At 46.6% G+C, this 20,904-nt stretch overlaps 1 protein-coding gene across 2 annotated transcripts in view; it reads left to right on the top strand.

Annotated features, from left to right (window-relative positions):
- The window catches only part of LOC139155784 (docking protein 4), a 66,561-nt gene that overhangs the window by 19,672 nt on the left and 25,985 nt on the right, over positions 1-20,904 (top strand). For both annotated transcript variants that reach the window (XM_070731058.1, XM_070731057.1), the window contains exon 3: positions 19,966-20,073. In XM_070731058.1, coding sequence (XP_070587159.1) covers positions 19,966-20,073 — 108 coding nt within the window. The remainder of the gene's footprint in view (positions 1-19,965; positions 20,074-20,904) is intronic.

The following is a 20,904-nucleotide window of genomic DNA, read 5'->3' as shown; positions in this document are numbered from 1 at the left end:
CGAAGGCAACTTCTGTTCCATGGGTTGACTGCTCTCACTGTCAGAAAATTTATCTTTATTTCTAGGTTGAATCTCTCCTTGGTCAGCTTCCATCCATTATTCCTTGTCTAGCCTTCAGGAGCTTTAGAAAATAGCTTGACCCCCTTCTTCCTCTCTGTGGCAGCCTCTCAAATACTGGAAGATGGCTATCCCGTCTCCCCTGGTCATTCTCTTCCCTAGACTAGCTATTATTATTATTATTATTATTATTATTATTATTATTATTATTACTATTATTTATTAGATTTGTATGCCGCCCCTCTCTGTAAACTCGGGGCGGCTAATACTCAGGTCCTGCAACTCTTCATCGTATGTTTAATCTCCAGCCCCCTAATCATCTTGGTTGCTCTTCTCTACACTCTTTCTAGAGTTTCAGCCTCTTTTTTATACTGTGATGACCAAAACTGGATGCAGTGTTCTAGGTGTGGCCTTACGAAGGCTTTACAGAGTGGTATTAGTACATCCCTTGATCTTGATTGGATCCCTTTGTTAATGCAACCTCTGCCCCGTTAGCCTTTAGGTCCTCGGGAGTCCTTCTCCAGATCCAGGGTGGTGCTCCAGTTTCAGGAGGCTCAACGTTCAGCAGCGCAGTTAGGAAGGAAGGGCACCGCTTCCTCTTACGTGTGTTTTGTCGCTTTCCAAACATGGAAAAAAGGGAAAGCATGCGCATAGCTCTGCGTGCGTGGTTATTTTTCCAAAGGGCAGCCTTGACCAGACCGGCGTACAACTCCAGGATTCCCAGCCAGCTGCATCAGGGGTTACACCAAACGACGTTGCCCTAGGAAATGACTTGCTGATGCTTTTAAAACAAGGATGCAAAATTTATGGGAGGCCACCCTTGGCAACATTCCTAAAACTCTCTCTGCGATGTTACAAATAATGAGGGAGAACGTTTTAACCACAGGGGAATGCCAAGCAGAGTTTAGAAGAGGCTTTGTCCTTTCTGAGTGGTTTTCAAAGAACGTGCAGTTTCCAAAGCCAGCAAATGTGTTTAGGTTTAAGCATGTCAGCAAAAACCACAGGATGAAAATATCGGAATATTTGCTACTGTCTGCCTTCTATGGCAGCGGTGAGGATCAATGGGACGTGTTTGGCATTTTGCTGATTATTTCTTTTGGGGGGGGGAAGGACATGTTTAGAGCATTTCAAGGCTTAAGTGGATTAAGGCAGGAGAAATGCACCTTCCCTTGAATATGTTTCTCTCAGATGTCATGAGCTAGATATCTGGAAAAGGGACTGGAGGCTAAACCTGATTAACGGTTGCAGGAACTGGGCACGGCTAGTCTAGGGATGAGAAGGACCAGGGGAGACAGGAGAGCAGTCTTCCATCTTTGAGGGGCTGCCACAGAGAGGAGGAAAGGGGTCAATCTATTCTCCAAGTCACCTGAGGGCCAGACAAGGAACAATGGATGGAAACTGATCCAGGAAAGATTCAACCTGGAAGTAAGGAGGAATTTTCTGACAGTGAGAACAATCAACCAGTGGAACAGAAGTTGCCTTCGGAAGTTGTGGGAGCTTCATCCCTGGAGGTTTTTGAGAAGAGACTGGACAGCCCTTTGTCTGAAATGGTCATGATGGTGAACCTATGGCATGAAGGCCACAGGTGGCATGTGGAGCCATATCTGCCAGCACTTGAGCTGTTTATTATTTATTTATTTATTGGATTCATATGGCGCCCCTCTCCGAGGACTCAGGTGGCTTACAGCATATAAAAACAATGCAACATCATAATCCAATTAATAGTAAAACAGTTAATCTAAAACCCCAACAATATTAAAATCAGTCATTACCATTCACACAACAAATGCTACATTTGCTTGGCCAGAGGGCTGGAGTCTGATGGCCCCAAGCCTGGCAGCATAAATAAGCCTTGAGACTCTTGAGATTCTATCCTATTCTCTGTGGTTCACCTCACCACCCTTGAGATGTGGACAGAGGGATTTTGTCTGGTTTTTTTGTGAATTTAAAGGGCAAGAGAGGGAGCGATTTGGCCAGACCGATGCAAGACATGAGACTAAAGCCCAAGAAAAGTCCATTGTGATTTAGCCCAAAGTGTTAGCCAAGTTGCTAGAATGCAGCTGTCCACACTAGCTGTCTGCATTTTGTAGAGCAGGCAGTGACCTCTGCTGTGGAAATGTTAAATATGATGGCCGTGCACATTTATTAAGGTGTGGTGATGCCACCCGTGCACTAGAACACTGTTTCTCAACAGTGGGCTTTAACTCTCAGAATTCTGCACCCATGAAGTCTGACGTCAGAACAGTACCAGCCCTGTTGGCTTGGCAAGCTGCAGTAATTCAAACAAAGCAGTCAACCAGTGTTTGTCAGTGAGTTCTATGCTAGAGTGGCTACCCTTCTTTCCTTCTGGCTCTATATCTTATAGGATGACAGAATTGGACAGAACCTTGGAGATCTTCTAGTCCAGGGGTAGGCAAACTTGGCTCTTCCGTGACTTGTGGACTTCAACTCCTAGAATTCCTGAGACAATCGTGCTAGCTCAGGAATTCCTGAAAGTGGAAGTCTACCTGCCATAGAAGAGCCAAGTTTGCCTATCCCTGTTCTAGTCCAACCCGCCCCCGTCCAAGCAGGGGATCCTGTACCAGGGGTATCAAACTCAATTTCATAGAGGGCTGCATCAAGGTTGTATTTGACTTCAAGAAGCCAGGGTGGGCATGGCCAGCTCAATGTTACTCATGTCAGGGCGGCCCGAGCGCTCTGCCGGAAAAAATGGGCTCCTAAGCTCAGTTTTTGCCTGCGACAGCCTCCCGCAGCCCTCTGCCAGAGAAAACAGACCCCCCATGAGAGTTGGCAGAGAGTTGCGGAAGGCCATCACCAGGCGGGGGTTGCCGCTATCACCGCTACTGATGAGCTACACATGCAGCTCCAGGTCTGTGACATGTGTGCACGTCCCAATGAAATCAATACAATTTTTTTTTTTAAAAAAAAAAGAGATTTTGCTTCTGCGCATGCACAGGAAGCAAAATCCCGTGAGAGGACATGCGTGCGAGAGAGATTTCAATTATTTTTTATTATTATTTTGCGCATGCACAGAAGCAGAAAATTACTGAAATCTCTCTAAGTGCATGTCTTCTCACGGGATTTTGCTTCTTGCACATGCACGGAAGGAAAATCTCACTGGGCCAAATTTGTGTACATGCCACAGACCTGAAGCTGCACACGGAGCTCCAGTTTAACTACCGGTGCAGCGTCCTCATCCGTACCAGTAGGAACTCGCTGCTGGCTGTCACAGGTGAAAATGGAGCGTGGGAGTTCCGTTTTTGTTAGCAGAAGCGCTACAGGTCCTTCATGGGCCAGATCTAAGCAGATCTGGCCCTTGGGCCCTGAGTTTGACAACTGGGTTGCTACCAGTGCAGTAGCGGACTGAACTCCGGTAGCAGCAGCCAGATTGCTCAATTCGCGCACAAGTGCTCCGGTGTCAAACCTATGGGTGCCACCATCTTTCCCCCCATAATTTTTCATGTTTTTTGGGTTGTGTGCATGTGCAAAATCTTGTGAGGGGAGGCGCCTGCATGCAAGATTTCGGCAATTTTTTGCCTCTGCACATGCTCAGAAGCAAAGAAACTGCCAAAATCTTGTGCATGTCCCCTCACAAGATTTCAGCGCGTTTTTTACTTCCTAGGCATGCACAGAAGCAAAACACATGCTGGGGACACACATGTGTGTGCACAAGACAACCGAAGCTGCACGCACAGTGCACTAGTGGCAACGGTAATGGCAATCCGCCCCGACCCTTGCCCCTTACCAAGGGTAGGCAAAGTTGGCTCTTCTATGACTTGTGGACTTTAGCTCCCAGAATTCCTGAGCCAATCATGCTAGCTCAGGAATTCTGGGAGTTGAAGCCCAAATGTCATAGAAGAGCCCACTTGACCTATCCCTGCCCTAGACCATTTTCAGACAAAGGGCTGTCCGGTCTGTTCTTACGGCATTACAGAACAACAGAATTGGAAGGGACTTTGGAGGTCCTCTAGTCCAATCCCTGCTCAATCAGGAAACCTGATATTATTTTGAACAAATGGCTGTCCTTTCTCCTCTTGAAAACCTCCAAGGGTGGAGCCCCCACTGCTTCCAGAGGCAAGGCGTTCCAACGATAAATTGTTATCGGTGTCAGGAAAGTTCTCCTTAATTCCCAGTCGGATCTTTCTTCAATCAGCTTCCATCCATTACTCCTTGCCTTGCCCTCAGGTGTTTTGGAGAAGGTGGAGGGCTCAGCGGGCAAAGGAATCCCCTGAGGTGGGCTTCAGTGCCCCTACTTCCCTGGCTGAAGCTGGCTTCGTCCCGTGCGAGATGGGGTTCTTTGGGGTGGCATCATCAAATCCACTGCGATTGGTTAGATTTGTTAACCGGCTGTTTTTTAAAGTTGCCACCGCACATTAACCTTCTGACTGACCCAGTTAGCCGCCATAGGGGAAGCAAGGGCATTTTTTTTCCAATTGTATTGATTGTTAACAGGCGAACACAAAGCACGGGATCAACTTTATTCTATGTTGAATTGATTTGCTTGGCCAAGTTATTGCCCTTAGATTTTTATGTGTTTTTTAGCCGACACAGCAGGTTCAGCATCTACCTCTTTTACAGACTTGCATAAAACACAGTTTAAAGCAGACATATATAGAAACTAACGAGATATGCCAGTGGTAGAGGGTTGAGTCATGCGATTGATGGTGTTTTTATTCATCTTTGCATCTTTATGGCGGGAATTCTGCTTATATTAGGATGTTGAGAACGGGGCGATTAACATTTCACCTCCGCTGTGCTTAATACAACGCTTACGATATCTAAGCAATTCCAAGTGGCACTTCAATCTTGTGGAAAGAGAGGCCCGTTATTGCTCTAAAAGGGCGGGATTGCAAAAAACAAAATAAAATAGGAAATACCCAGTGATGGGCAGCAGCCGGAACGGTCGGAAACGCCATTCCGCCAGCGGAAACGGCGGGTTTTTTGCTTCTGTGCATGCGTGAAAGCAAAGAAACCGGCAATTTATGCTGCCGAAAGGACGTCCATGCGCAAGATATCGGCTGCTGCATATCCAGATCAGCCAGAATCTCGCTGCGGCACCTATAGCGGCAGCTGGCAAAAGCAACCTGCCCAAGCTCCAGCCCAAGCTCCGGCCACGCGCCTGCTCTCTTGCGCCACAGGAGAGAGAGATGCCTGCAACTCAGGAGAGCACAGAGCAGGCAGCGTGGCCGGAGCTTCGGGCCACCCAGCCTACATGCTCTTGACACCCCTGTAGGAGGTCACTGGAAGGCCTGGGCGGGCAGGCCACTCACAGCACAGCAGGGTGGGCTCCAGCATTGCAGAGTGAGCAGTGGGGGGGAAGCCGGTGCATGAGCCATATGGGGTGAACAGCAGTGAGCAGGCGGTGGCATGGCAGAGCGGGCGGTGGGGGGAGCTGGCACAAGAGCCGTGTGGGATGAACGGCGGTGAGCGGGTGGTGTCATGGCAGAGTGGGCGCAAAAGCAGAATCCTGCATGAGGGCACACACGCACGAGGGTGTGCGGGGGGTGCACTTCCGGTAGCCCGCCCCTGGAAATACTTCTTCTCTCTGGTATGGCAGATTGGCAGAGGAAAATATCAGTGGCACCTGAGATAGAGGGAAAAATGATCACAGAGGATTCATTTGTGGCTTAGAATTGATAACAGGAAAAAGTTTGGTTATTCAGTTTAATTCATATCAGGTTCAGATTCTCAAAGTATTTTGCAGTTGTCCTGGGGAGAAATTCTACTGATAGATTTGAAAAATGACTCATCTTCCCCCACCCACCCCCAAATTGCCGCTTGGGAGACCTGAGTGGGTGGGAACTGCATAGTTGTAGAAATCCATGCGTAAATTCATGACGGTTGGAACCTGGAGCAAACTGAGCCACGGTTTTTATTTTTGTGTCCTACAACCCTGCATGGGGGCACGGCAGCAGGGCTCCTCCTACCAAACCCCTGCATCATCCAACCCCCTCTACATTTTTGGCAATGCCATTGGAAAACTGCCAGATGCAGCTTCCAAATTCCAAGCTACGTTTATATTTCATCAAATTAGATGACCACATGGAGTTGAGAGAGGGGGTGGGTGGGTTATACTTTCTCTGAGCTTTGCACTTGAGATTCCTGTTCCTGTGCAAGAACATGGATTCTCTTGGCTGTTGTAGGGGTTATGTAGGGGTCATAGCAGGCTCTATAGGTTGTCTAAGCACCCAGGTTTGGTTGAGGTTTGCTGTGTGTGTGTGCAACTGAGATGATGCAATGAAGAGGCTGATGTTCTTAAACACTGTTGAGCATTTCCTATTATGGCTTAATGGTTTGGATCTTCAGTGAGGGTATTTGCTTATGGATAGAGCTACCTATCTCTTTATGAGGCCTATTAAGGAAAGTGGGGGCTGCTTTCTGTCTCTTAAGAGCACGTTTCTCCACTTCCCATCTAGGGAAATATAAAATTCTGCCTTTTTAATATTTCATTCAAAATATTTCATTCTCCTAGGAGAGGGGTGGGTGCCAATTTTCTACAGCAGTGAAGAGAAACAGGTTTTTCTCTCTCCATGTATTGCTTTAGTACACAAAAAACAGAGGAAAAGAAACCTCAAAGGGAAATCAAAGCAGAAACAAAAGAAGAAGACTTCATCTTGGGGGAAAAGGCAGCTTTCTTTTTAAACACAGCTTTAAGAACTTAGAATATCGATCGGTCTTTCCATCATGGTGATAGACGGTTCGTGAGTAAAGATGGGATGCAGATCATCCTTCTAAGGCAGTGATGGTGAACCTTGTTCGGCTCTGTTGCCAAAAGGGTGCCCTCGCCCACAATGCAATGCTTACCCCTGTGCTGCACCCCGTGCATACGCACAACACCCCCCGCACTGCCCCATCATGCATGCCTCCAAACCCTCCGGTTGGCCTGTTGAGCCATTTTTCGCCATCCCCAGGCTTCAGGCGCCTTTTCTCAAGCCTGGGGAGAGCGGAAAGGGTGAAAAGAAGGCTGAAAATCAGCTGGCCAGTTCACGTATGTACGCTGACCTAGGGCAACGTCTCATGTGTCCTGTGTGCCACCTGTCATAGGTTCGCCATCCCTGCTCTAAGATTACAGTATTCAATCCAAGTGGCCTCTCTTTCCCTGATAAAGTTAGAATTTTTTAAATGTGTGCTATGGTCCTTGTACTTTCTCAGATAAAGCCAGTATCCACATTGTTAACAGAGATGGAGTCCTACCAGTTTGGACCAGTTCTATAGAACCGGTAGTAACTTGGCGGCCTGGGTCCTGTGGCGCCCCTACGTGTCTGTGTGCAATTTCGCTACCTGTCCAATTGTAGTAGCAGAATTGCGCTGGACTCTGCTAGCACTCAGAGCCACAGGGGCCAGCACACATCTCCGTTCCACCTTAGCAACCCACCTCTATCGACCACCCTTTGTCTGAAATGGAATAGGGCATGGGTGGAATGCTGCCAGTTTGGGCTTACCGCTAGCAGCGGCCGCTGGTGGTTCAGAGAACTGTTACAGTGGCAGTGCAATCTCCGCCCATCCGCCCGGACGTCACCATTTTCTTTTCTTTTTTAACCCCTGCCACATGCGCAAAGTGTTCTGCACATGGGAAGAGGGCAAAATAGCACATGCGATAGAACTGGTAGGGGAGGTTAAGTCGATTTCACCGTTGGGATAGGGTCTCCTACTTGAGCAGGAAATAAGACTAGAAGACCTCCAAGGTCCCTTCCAACTCTGTTGTTCTGTTATTCCAATGAAAGGGAGATGTCCAAACTGGTACAATCATTTTCACCACAATCTTGAAGCAGTTTGCCCAAATCAAGCTAAATTACTCCTACAAAATCAGGGGATGAGACCCCTGCTTAAACGTGTTTCTGGGCCTTTCCTTAAGCCAGCACTAACTCAGTTATTTTCTGTTACACCCCCCCCCCCCCCCGAAGAAGTAAACATTTCAGAACGAGCTCCCCCCCCCCCCCCAAATTCTCTGCTGGGATGATTGTTTGCAATATTTGGCAAGTTTTTGTTGAAAAAATTCAGTGCAATGTATTTAAGTGACGCCTTAATGTATTTGGTTTCATGCTGTCCACTGCCAACATTTTTAGACACAGTAAACCTCCGGGTCTTTTCTCGTCTCCCACCATAGTCACAGCGAAGCCAAGCACTACATACAATTCGTCCTATTTCCTCATCTTAGCTTTTGGGAGACTTCCGTTTGTCTCATGATCTCTGTTTCTCTCCTCCTCTCTTTTCATCCCTGTTCAATATTTTCCCCTGGTGTCTCTTAAGGGTTTGTGATCTGCACTTCATATCTTCTGCTCTGTGCTGTGGGCTACTGTTCGGTGCAAAAAATCCCCTTCTCCCTGCAGCAAAAAAATAGCACGTTACCCGTGGTCATGTGCTCCCCCCAGCCCCCCCCCCTCAATTGAGAAACACTGCCTTAAGCTGAGGAAATTCCTGAATAGCAAGGGAAGAGAGGCTCCCCAGGGAGTTGAGGGGGAGAGTGGAGTCATCCAGGGCCGCTTACCTAAGGCAAAATTTCTCCCTGGTCCTCCCAGCTCACTTTTTATATTCACACAGCTATGCAATATCCCAAGCCAGGAAGGCTCTTTCCCAGACTCGGTTTGCTGAACCAGCGCTTTCTGGAAGCTGAACCAGCCTCGTGGCGAGCTCCTAACGAGGGGGAAGGAAGCCTCCTCCATGGGGACGGACCGCCTTTGCTGCTGGATCCCACGGGAAGCCTCTTCAGGGAAGTTCCTCTGAGCTGGGCAGGTGGCAGCTGGCCTGGCCTTTGAAGCCCCTGATTGAGGCTTGGCTCGCAGGCGGCTGGCTGGAGGGTGTTTCCTTTTAAGAAGGGGTCCAGGCCAGGGGAGGGGGCTTCCCGGAAACAATGCTGCAGGTGTTAATCTCTTCAAGGGCCTGGGCGTATGTCTGGCACTGGAGCCCTAGAGAAGGACTGGCTTCCGATTCAATCAAAAGGAAACTGGGAGGGAACTTGGAGGTCTTCTCATCCAACCCTCTGTCCAAGCAGGAGACCCCATACCAGAGATGATGAACCTTTTTTGATTTCTGTGCCAAAAGGGTGTGTCGGGTGTGTGTGCTAGCATGTGTACATGTATGGTGTGTTTATGCATAGTTTGTTTGAGTTGTATGATTATTTTTATAAGGGTTTTTAAACCTTTGGATTTGTATATTGTGTATTGTCCTGTTGTGATCCACTCTGAGTTCTCGAGAGGAGTGACATACAAATCTAATAAATTGTTGTTGTTGTTATTATTATTATTATTATTATTATTATTATGCACACACACACACACACACACACACACACACTCTACGCTGCCCCCCCCATGCGCGCACAGGCCTTTCTGAAGCCTGGAAAAAAAATCCCCCAATGGGCAAACTGGGAGTTCAGGAAAACACACTTGTGGTTTTTAAAATATTATTATTATTATTATTATTATTATTATTATTATTATTATTATTATTATTATTATTTAGATTTGTATGCTCCGAAGATTCAGAGCGGTTTTGCCCATTGTGCTGTTTTTTGCACTCTGGAGAGTTCCAGAAGCTTCCCTGAACCTTCCAGAGTGCAAAAAACAGCAAACCAGAAGTGCATTTTCCCAAACTTCCGGTTTGTCCATTGGGCATTTATTTTGCCTCCAGGGCTTCTGGAAAGCTTACCTGAAGCGTCCAGAGGATGAAACAGCCTTTCGAAGGCCAAAAATCAATGTGCTGGAACTGAAACATGGCAACGTCTCATGTGCCATCCAATATGCTCCTTGTGCCATAGGTTCATCCTCACGAGATTGTAGCATAAGCAAAGCTGGAGTTGAGCATTCCACGCAAAGATTTCCCCCTTTCCCTGGCCCTCCCCACTTGACCAGTCCATCGGTGTCCAATAGTATTCGCTTTTAATGTTTGGGAATGCCTTCGAGGTTTAGTGCCTCAGGTTTATGTTTATTTAGATTTGTATGCCGCCCCTCTCCGCAGACTTGGGGCGGCTCACAACAAAGTGAAAAAAACAGTTTACAACAAATCTAAATTTCTACTAAAAACATTTTAAAAAGGTGTAGTTTCACATCCTCTTCTCAGGCGGTGTGTCCTTGATCAGCTACTTTAATCTGGATTGACACTTCTGGTCCCTGTCACCCTGCCACCCCCCCCCCCCCCCATTTCTTGCATATTCCCATGCTCAATCCTTAATTTCCTAATTGCTTCCCCCCCTCCCTTGTATTTTATAGCAGGATGCCAGCAAAGTAAAGTATGCTGAAGGTGGCAGGCCTGACATTCTTCCCCCCTCCTGAAAGGGATGTTAGTTCCATAGAAAAGGAGACAAAAAAGGAGAGACTGTTACAGTTCAAAGGTCCAAAATTGAAGATTGACAGTGAGTCCCTAAGATGCCATGAAACTATCTGGTTTCTAGCTGACTATCTAGAGCAGAAATGGTCAAGAGATGGACCTTCAATCACAGTTCCCTTAGAAAGAAAGTTTTGTTCCCTTTGAGACAGAAAGAGACAGTAAGAAAGCCCTAAGAAAGCCAAGCCAGTAATGCAGGACAATCCGAGCCTTCCTTGGAGAATAAAGTGTATAAAATATGTGTGGAATTAATTGGCTTCATATGTGGCTCCAGTCTCCAACTCAGGGTTGCTTCCGATACAAAAGTTCTCAGGTCAGCATTGCTGGAGAATCCCACGACTGTGTTTCTCTGTGGGTGAGGACATGTGCTTGCAGTAATGCTGACAAGGGCCAAGCCATGCCATCTAAGGGGAACTGCTTTGGTAGGAGACTTCCAATGGCTGGGACTTAGGAGGATGCACATATCTGCAATCTTGCAGTGGAGCACCAAGCTCCCCATCATTCCTGGCATTGCTTTTCTTGTGGAACATTGTGTCCCTAAGACGGCACAGAGAGAGATTGGCGTGCTCCACGAGAGCCCAGAATCGAGTAGAATCAAACGTCTTCCTCCAGCTGAGCTGTCGCAGTTACCGAAAAAGCCAGCCCCTTCCTCGGTCTGCCTGCGACTGATGGCCACATGAACATGCATGCTTAACAGCCTATTTAAAAGGGGAGGGGGATTAGAGAGAAAGAAAAGTGGGAGTGAGAGCAAGTGAAGCAGAGACAGGGATCTTCTCCCACACACACATGTACAGGAAGCAAAATCTCGTGAGTAGTTGCACACGTGCAAGAGATTTCGGGGATATTCTTGCTTCCGCACATGCGCAGAAACAAAAAATTGCCGAAATCTCACACAGTGCGCGTCCCCTTTTGCAAAAGAAGCAAAATCTTACTGGAACACATACGTGTGCCCGCAGCAGAAGAGAAGCTGTGTGCGCAACTCAATGTTCGCTACTGGTATGGCATCCTTATATGTATCGGTAGCAACCTGATACTGGCTGTGACCGAAGAAGGTGCTTCACAGGTCCTGCGGATGACCCTGTTTAATGGACGGGACGCATGTTTAACGCATGCACAGAAGCGTAATTCTTCAATACAAAGAATTGAAGAAAAATGATGGTGGCGCCCATAGGACTGTCACTGGAGCGGTTGCGCACAAATTGCGCAATCTGGCGGCTGCTACCAATGCGCAGCCTGCTACCACACCAGTAGCAACCCCCTAGTCTGTGAGTGTTCAAACACATTCAAACTTGCGAGATTCTATCATTGCACCTGTTACACCAAAATGTTCCTGATCCATAGGGCCTCGTTGTTGTTGGAGTTGCTTTTAGTCTGTGTATCTTGTAGGGGTGAAATCACTCTCACACGTCTCAATGATTTTCTGCCTCTCTCACTGTATCTTCAAGTGAACCAGAGGAGCTTTTAAAGATGTTTCCTCAAATTACCTTCTGAAACCGAATGCTGGGAATTGGCAGAACAAGGCCATGGAAAAACAAGCCAGGGTTAAAATGAGCTTAATGTGTAGTACAACTTTTAAGCATCTAACCTAATTAAGTGTGCTGGGTGTACCTTGCTAATGTGCTGTATACATGGGAAAGCGAGCTTAGCGTGTTTCTTTGTCTTGCGTATCATTACTTCCAGTAATTGATGATTGTCATTCAGTGCTATATTTGTCTAATCAAACCCATCAAGCTGTTTTGTTCCACTGCAAATAATTTATCTTGTCGGCTTGATACAAAGGGGAATATTTGTTCCAGTCTAAGCTTTAATCTGCTTTGGTTAGTATGTAGGACAGTGTTTCTCAACTTTGAGGTAGGTGGACCTCAACTCCCAGAATGCACTGGGGACGTCAGGATGGGGAAACCCAACGTATGCTTGGCGATTCAATGCTTCTAGTCCTCAACTTATGACCACAGTGGAGCCCAACCTTTCTGTTGTTAAATGAGACATTTGTTAAGGAGAGTTTTGCCCCATTTTATGCCCTCTGGTTGTTAAGCGAATCATTGCAATGGATAAGTTTGTACCCCAGTTGTTAAGCGAGTCTGGGTTCCCCCATTGACTTTGCTTGTCAGTCGGGGGATCATGTGACCCTGGGACATAGTAACGGTCCTAGGTATGAGCCGGTTTGCCAAGCAACTGGGTTTTGATCACAGGATCATGGCGGAGGCTGCAAAGATTGGAAGGCTGAAAAATAGTCATCAGTCACCTTTCTTCAGCGTCCTTGTCACTAATAAATGAACAGTGGTAAATCGAGGACTACCTGCGATGGGCTGATCAGATGGCCTTTTCAACCCAGCCTGGATTTGCTCCTTCCCCCAGTAATTTAGAATTTTCTTCTGGAGACCCTAAAAAGGTGACAGCCTTGAAGATGCATCGTGGTGACAAAAACTGAGTGCAGTATTCCAAGTGTGGCCTTACCCAGGCCTTATAAAGTGGTATTAACCCTTCGCGTGATTTTGATTCAGCCTAGAACTGTCTGCGGAGAGGGGTGGCATACAAATCCAATTAATAACAATAATAATAATAATAATAATAATAATAATAATAATAATAATAATAGAACTGTGTTGGCTTTTTTGGCAGCTGCTGCACACGGCTGGCTCCTATTTAAAGGGTTGCCCACTAGGACTTCAAGATTTCTCTCACAGTTACTACTGTTGAGGAAGGTACCACATATACTGTACCTGTGCATTTGGTTTTTCTTGCGTAAATGTAGAACCTGACTTTTTTCACCATTGAATTTCATTTTGTTATATAGCACCCAATGCTCAAGTCTGTCAAAATCCTTCTGTATTTTTCATCTATCTTCTGGAGTGTTGGCTGTTCCTGCCAGTTTGGTGCCATCTCCAAATTTGATTTCACTTCTGCGGCACGCTAATTGGTTTCTTTCTTTAATGGACTGAGAGCATCCTATGAATAAAACAGACTAAAGGAGGTCTGCAAATAGAAAGCATCAGCATCCATGCAGCCAAAGTTGGTCTAGGAAAGAGAAGTCAACGAATGGAGGTTGAGGGCAGATTGGATGGAGGTTGAGGCTGAAAAACATAACACTGTTTTGGCCATGTCAGATGGGGTGGGTGGGATGGGGGGGCTTTCACTGAAGAAAGCAAATTATACTTGGAAGAATTAGTGGTGTAAGGAAACCAGGTCACCAAAGAACACAATGGCCGTACTCTATCTGTTCTGAGCCAGCTCCCCAAACACGACAAACCCTCTGATGTGAACTCAAAAGATTCCTTTATTACAAGTGCTGACAGCCCCAGCAAAAAGTTTCTCTTTCACTGTAGACTAACAAGTCTATCCATTTGGAAGAGGAATAGTTGTCTGCCACATCTATTCATCTCCGCCTTCTGCCTTTGATCCCCAGAGCTAGGGTGGGGCTTCGCTAGCAGTGGTGGCTCTTCTGTCCCAATGACCAGCCCATAAATTTCCTCTGCTCTCCTCTCCTCTGCCTTCTGTGCACGTGCACATCAGGCACTGGCCCCAGCTGTTCCTCCTCTTCTTCATCAGCCACCTCCAGACCTGGGGGCTGTTGACTCTCCATTTGAGGGCTGACGGACAGCCCAGGCTCTCTCTCTCTCTCCCCCTCTCCCAGCTCCATTCCCTCTCCCCCCTCGGAGCTCCCAGGTTGCCCTGATGCTGACCACACCCTACATCACCTCCTCTTTTGCTGTTTTGGCTGCTGGAGGGGCCAGCAGCCGACAGGCCACAACACTATCAAAACAGACACCAACCAGAGCATAGAACAAGTCAAAGAAGCAGTGCAAGATTGGAAGGTGTGAAGAGACCGAGAGAATTGCCAAGAGTTGGACACCACTGAATGGATAACAGCATCCTTCTGGTTGGCGGTTGACCAAAAACCTGGGTTGATGGTTGAGCCCACCCAGGGCAAGTCTGCCATTCCTCTGCCAAGGACCTGCCACCAGCTGAGTAAAGGGTTGGCTTCAGAGGTAGAAAACAAAGGTTTAATCCTGGTTAATCTGTAGCCTGCTGGTGCATCCCCTCGGTTTTGTTTCACGCCCTTCAGGGGTCTCTCCAATGGTCCCAGGACGCTGTCAGTCAGGAGATCCCTCCTGCTACACTGCAAGGAAAATACCATGATTTCCTTCTGTGACGGATCAATTATTATCTACGAATGAAGGAAAACACAGGCGGGATACACGTTTCGGAGGAAGCTCCTGTGCTGCTTCCATGATGTGGAAGACACTGGGTCTTCTCTCTGTTCAAGCAGAGAGGATGCTAAGGGGAACTGGGGACAGCCAGGCTTCCTCACGAGGATTTGTTTATTTATTTAATTTGACTTCTATGCCGCCCAATCCCAAAGGACTCAGAGCAGCTTATTTATTTATTTAATAAGAATGCTGCTGTGGAGAATAAAATTAGGAGACGTCCTTCGCTTAAAGGTGTCCTTCAGCTTCTACAGACAGGGGTATTAATGTGGCATCCTTAAAAGCAAATGAAGAATCCACAAAGTGTGACCTTAGGACACAAGGAGGAATTGCAATGGTAGAGTGGAGATTACCTTGGCGTCGTTTCCCAATATGTTGAGGTGAGGCCTGGGTACACGTCAGTAGTGGCTTTCTACTGGTATAGTCGACACCATTCTACTGTTAGCAAAAGTGGAGTTGCGCACATAGTGAGCAAGATTTTGCTCCTGCGCAGTCTCGCACATGCACGAGATTTCGGTGATTTTTTGCTTCAGCGCATGCCAAGCTGTTTAGAGGAGTGGCAACCCCACCTGGTACATGTCCTTTATTGTTAACCAAATGATGCGCGTAACATTTACCAGGGAAAGGTTGAAGGCAAGTGAGATCCAGGCAGAAGGAGACCCCTCTTTCTCCACCATTCCTGATGTTTCTACACATTCGTTCCTTTCAACTTGTTCTTTATTCTCATCCATCACCTCGATGCAAGCTGCAGTGTTGTTGTACTTTTTTGGGCTGTTCCATAGCTGGGTCCAGGACTCGGCTGTTTCTTCTTCGTCAGGGTTTGGTTGGTTCCCTGGAGATTCTGCCTGTAGCAGTGATGGAGAACCTGTGGCATGTGTGCAAGAAGTGGCACGCTGAACTCTCTCTGTGGGCACCCCTGCCGTCACCAGCTGGTCTTCACTGCAGTGCAAAACTGCCTAAACATGGCCAAAAACCAGGCTCTTTTCCAGCCTTTGGGGGGCTATTTGGGGGGCATTTTCAGTCTGTTTTCCAGGCCGTTTTCCAGTCATTTTTAGATCATTCCTGGGGATAAAAACAGCCAGAAATGGACTTAAAAACAGTCCAAACAATGCCCCCCAAATGGCCAAAAACAGCCAAAAACTAGGCATGCATGCACCGGCCAGCTGGTCTTCGGGTTTCTGATACTCCAGTGTGTGGTCATGCACAACACGCATTCTGGTTTGGGCACTCAGTGCCAAAAAGGTGTGCAATTGGAATTTGTGGTTGTTATTGTTATTCAATTAATTTTTACGGTCTGAGACTGGTAAAAACTATTAAGCTGTTAAGGTAATGTCTAAATAGAGCATATAGGCAGTTCTGAGTAGAGCGGGGCGGTTTTTTTGCAACCTCAGAATAAGTTCAAATTTTCCATGTCTCTTGGCAACCCTTTGGGTATGGCTCCAAATGCAACCATTGATTTCTTCCTCCACAAGCACTCAGCTTCAATTTGCAAGCCACAATATTTTGTTATTTCCCCCCCCCCCCAGTTGTTTCTCTTCATTGTTGTTGTTGTTATTGTTGTTGTTGTTGTTGTTGTTATTATTATTATTATTATTATTATTATTATTATTATAGATTTAATCTTCAGTTTGATTCACAGTTTGTGTGACTGGTAAAAACGTAGTCGTTTTAAGGTGGCTTTTTTGCAAAGTCAAAATATTCAGGTCCAATAAATTCAACATTATACCTTTACCATCATCATCATCATCAGTATTATCTAAAATTTAATCTCACAGTCTGGGACTAGTAAAAACTTAAGAGGAGAGCTGTTAAAGTAGCTTAATATATGTTATTATTACTATTACAATCATATCTTTGACAAACAATAATTATACTGTAAAAGATATAACATGTACAATACTATATGTCTGCTCTTTTTAATCCTTGTATAATAAAAAAATATTTTAAAAAAAAAATACAATCATATCTTTAATAATCAAAATTCTTTGATCAGATGATGAATTTATTTTAAACAATAAAAAGGGGACACAATAGAAAGGTACCTCTGTGCAGACATCATTTGGCTGTTTTTCTACCATTTTTCCATAAAAAGTTGTTCTGTAGCGGAATCATTTTATCTTGTAATATCATTTGTATTCTGTTATTATGAGAAGTAAACTAAGCCCAGTCCACCATATCATTCAATTATGTGTCGGGTCAAATGTGGGGAGAAAAGATGGATATCAGACTGGCAGGAGACATTTCCTTGTGCAGCTCAGTCTCTGCCTCCAGAAAATCTCCTTGCTGAGATGTAAAACTTCTGAGCTACACAGCCCAAACCTTTGGCCTGCATATAATCCTGTGTATCAACCTATAGGACCATGATGGTGAACCTATGGCACATCTGAGAGCATGTGAAGTGTTGCCCTGTGTCAGCTCCAGAGCGCATGCGCATGCTATCCAGCTGATTTTTGGGCTTGGGAAGGCGGTTTCGCCCTCCGGATGCTTCAGGAAAGCTTCCTTGAAGGCTTGGAGTGCAAAAAAACAGCCCAAAGGGCAAACCGGAAGTTCGGAAAACGGATTTCCAATTTGCCCATTGTACTCAGCTTCCCTGAGCCCTCTGAAATGCAAAAACAGCACAACAGACAAACCGGAAGCCCATTTTTCTGAATTTCCGGTTTGGCTTTTTTTTCACCGTCCCAGGCTTCAGTTGGGTCTCAGTTGGGGAGAGATTGTGTGCATGCGCCAGGGATACGCATGCGTGGGAGGAGGGAAGGGGTATAGGCATATGCATGCACACACACCCTTTTGGCACATGAACCAAAAAAGGTTTGTCACCATTGCTATAGAAGGAGGGGTAGAATCTGGGGTCAGTGTGAAAAGAGAAACCAGCCTTCTAGAATCCCTACATAGCCACAAGCGTAGTATGTCCACACTTCCTGGAGTGCTGTTTACCTATATCTAACTCCAAGCAGATGCTAAGTCATTGGTTGAGAGGAGTCCTGTGCACAGATTTTTAACAACAAATCAGCTTAATTGGGCTTATAATGTGGACCTGGTCTCTTACGCTTGACACAATCTTAAGTGTTGTGACAAAATGCCTATCCCCTGATACCCCAGCTTGGAGGAATGCATTTCTAAACGTTAACCATGGAGCCATTGACCTCCACAGATAGCCAGTCTCTTGCCCTCTAATGATTAGTCTATTATCTCATTTCATATTATATCAGAATAAATAGCATTATGATCTGTAAGTCAGGATAAATTCATCATGATGGGCAATTTACATCAGTTGGTTAATGACATTTGATGTAAGCCCTATCGGTTGGTTGTTGATGCCATGATGTGCGTATCTGGCCTCGTTTGTGCCATCTTTTAGTAATAGCACTTAGACTTATATACCGCTTTACATTGCTTTTGCAGGCCTCTCTCAGTGGTTTACAGAGTCAGCCTCTTGCCCCCAATAATTTGGGTCCTCATTTGACCCACCTCAGAAGGATGGAGGCTTGATCCTGATGAGATTCGAACTGCCAAATTGCCGGCAGCCAGCAGAAGCAGCCTGCAGTACTTCGCTCTAACCATTGTGCCACTATGACTCCTTTAGATTCCTTCGTGCTTTTGGAGACTTGACCCTGACTTAGAGAATAAATGCTGTTTATTCTGACACAGTGTGAAATGAGATAATGGGCCAGGTACTAGAGCAGGGATGTCAAACTTGTGGTCCATGGTTCAGATGTGTCACATGCTGGCCCCACCTCCCACTCAGTTTAGGGAAGGGGGGAGTCCTGATACATCACATGATGCCACTGTGACACCATGGGTTTGACAACCCTGCACGAGACAGCAAGAGACTGGCTATGCATGGTGGCCACGGGACGTTTAGTGAATGGTTAGCATCAGTAATGGGCAGCCACAATTTTTACTGCCACACTGTGGATGTCGCTTATTTTGTGGGTGTAGCTTGATGGTCATGTGACTGGATAGGAGTGGCTTGCCTGCCATGTGACCAGGTGGGAGTGGCTTGAAAGTTCATCATTGTGCAAATGAACTGTTAAGTCCTCGACTTACAACCTCCCCAATGTCGCTCGCTGGGGTGACAATTTGCTTTGCATTTCCCGCGCTCTCCTTCCTGGGTCGCCCCCCCTGCCTCAGGCTGGGTAGCTGGGTGAATGGTTGCCAATCAGCTGTTGAGAAAAGAGGGGGGAGGAAATGGGCCCCCTGCAAGTCCTGCTGGTGCTGGTCTCCCTGCTGCTTTCTGAGGAGGAGGATGGGAGGGTGGGATGGTCAGCTGGAGCTGGGCACACAGCTTCATTTCCGTTGGTGGAACTGTGTTCACCCCATCCTGCCTGTTGCCCACCCCTAGTTAGCATTTAGAAATATTTTCCTTCCTCCGAGCTAGGGTGTCGGATAATGGGCATTGTAATCCAATATTCCTGGAGTGGCTAAATTTGCTGGAAAGTTTTTCTCAAACATAAGCAACTTTAAGCTGAGTGGATCTTCAGTCTGCAGATTTCCACAGCCAACAGGCCCTCGGACTCTGGAAAAATGAATTGGAAAATGAAAAAAAAACCTGCAAAAAATTAATTCAGTGAAATTAATGACTTTTGATTCACAACTCTGGAGCTACGCAATCGTCTGCATTAAAGCACAGTTAATATTTAGGGTGCATGAAGATGTCGGAACACCCAACCTCTGTCTGCTTCACAATCTCTGTGGCTGTAAAAAATACAAACGTATTCCTGAAGGTGCATTTCATGAGCATCCATATGGGCATTACTATTGTTTATTATTATCAGAGTTGGAAGGGACCTTGTAGATAATCTAGTCCAATGCCCAGCTCAAGCAGGACTCCCTACACCAGTGATGGCAAACCTTTTTTTCTTGGGTGCCAAAAGAGTGCCCACACCCATACTCCAATGTCTGGGGAGGGTGAAAACAGCTTTCCCCCATCCCAGAGACCCTCTGGAGGCCAGAAACGGCCTGTTTTCCAACTTCTGGTGGGCCCAGGAGGCTCGTATTTATTCCTCCCCAGGCTCCAAAGGCTTCCCTGGAGTCAGGGAAGGATAAAAACATCCTCCCCCATCCCCCCAGAGGCTCTCTGGAAACCAAAAATGCCCTTCCAGAGTCTCTGTGTGAGCCAAAAATCAGCTGGCCGGCACACACATGCACGTTGGAGCTGAGCTAGGGTAACAGCTTGCATGCCAGCAGATATGGCTCCACGTGCCACCTGTGGCACCCGTGCCATAGGTTCGCCATCACTGCTCTACATCATTTCAGACAAATGGCAGTCCAATTGATCTCCAACTATTCAAGGTGGCAGGTGCAGCATTGCTCCCTTGAGTTTTATCTTGCTTATAGAAACACCTCCTCCTCCTTCCCCTTTCTCTCTTTGACTCAGATTTACCGCCGTTGCTGGCTGGTGTTTCGAAAATCTTCCAGCAAAGGTCCCCAAAGGTTGGAGAAATACCCAGATGAGAAGTCGGTGTGTTTACGAGGATGCCCAAAGGTGAGCTCTTCCCAACTTGCTTGATCTAGAAGAGCCGTTGCCAACTTCCTTCTGGATGCCTTAGGACTCTACTTCACCATCAGTATTATCCAAACATATCTGGGAGGACCCAGGCTGGGGACCATCAAGGGAGAGCATCAGGAAGAGCCCTTGCCCCTTTCTGAGAACAGGGAGGGAGCAGGCAAGACTCCAGAGCCCATTTGCAATTTGCCTGCTCCAATTCAGCATCATTGCCTCATTCGGTGACATTCTCATTACCGTTAAATGCTTCCCTGGGGCACCATTGTGGTTCATGTGCATTGCCGGCTGGAAAAACATACTTGCCCAAGGGAAGCATTGTGGCAAAAAATAACCTTGTTTATGTGTTCCAGGGAGTGGTCCTTTCATAATATCCCTTCTCCCTGCCAGTGTGTTCTGGCTTCTTCGGTGGCTTCCAAAGCTCTTGTCCCATTGTCTGGGCCGCCCGCCAAGTCTTTGACCCAAACTCTATGCATCCCAGCTCCTTTCTGGGGCCCATTCTCTAGCCTTTGCCCTACGAGCTTGAAGGTGTGTCTCCCGACTAGCCTAATGTTCTTCTGGCCAAAATGGTATCAGGTTCCTTTTGACTCAAGGAGATCCTAAGTGGCAAGGTAAAACTGTTGCTGGTGACTTTGAGAGCAGAATGCCAGGAAGTGGCTTGGCACTGCCTTCTGGAAGCCGGTGTAATCTCCCATCCAAGTACTAAATGGATCCATCCATTGCCTGGCTTTTGATAATCATCCCAATTCAACTTAGATATTCACTCCAAGCTGAGCCGTGGCTGGTAGCTCTGCAAAAATGAAGTATTTTCAA

The sequence above is a fragment of the Erythrolamprus reginae genome, unplaced genomic scaffold (genome assembly GCF_031021105.1).
Source record: "Erythrolamprus reginae isolate rEryReg1 unplaced genomic scaffold, rEryReg1.hap1 H_57, whole genome shotgun sequence".
In the NCBI taxonomy this organism is placed as follows: domain Eukaryota; kingdom Metazoa; phylum Chordata; class Lepidosauria; order Squamata; family Dipsadidae; genus Erythrolamprus; species Erythrolamprus reginae.
This window is presented reverse-complemented; position numbering and strand designations above follow the sequence as displayed.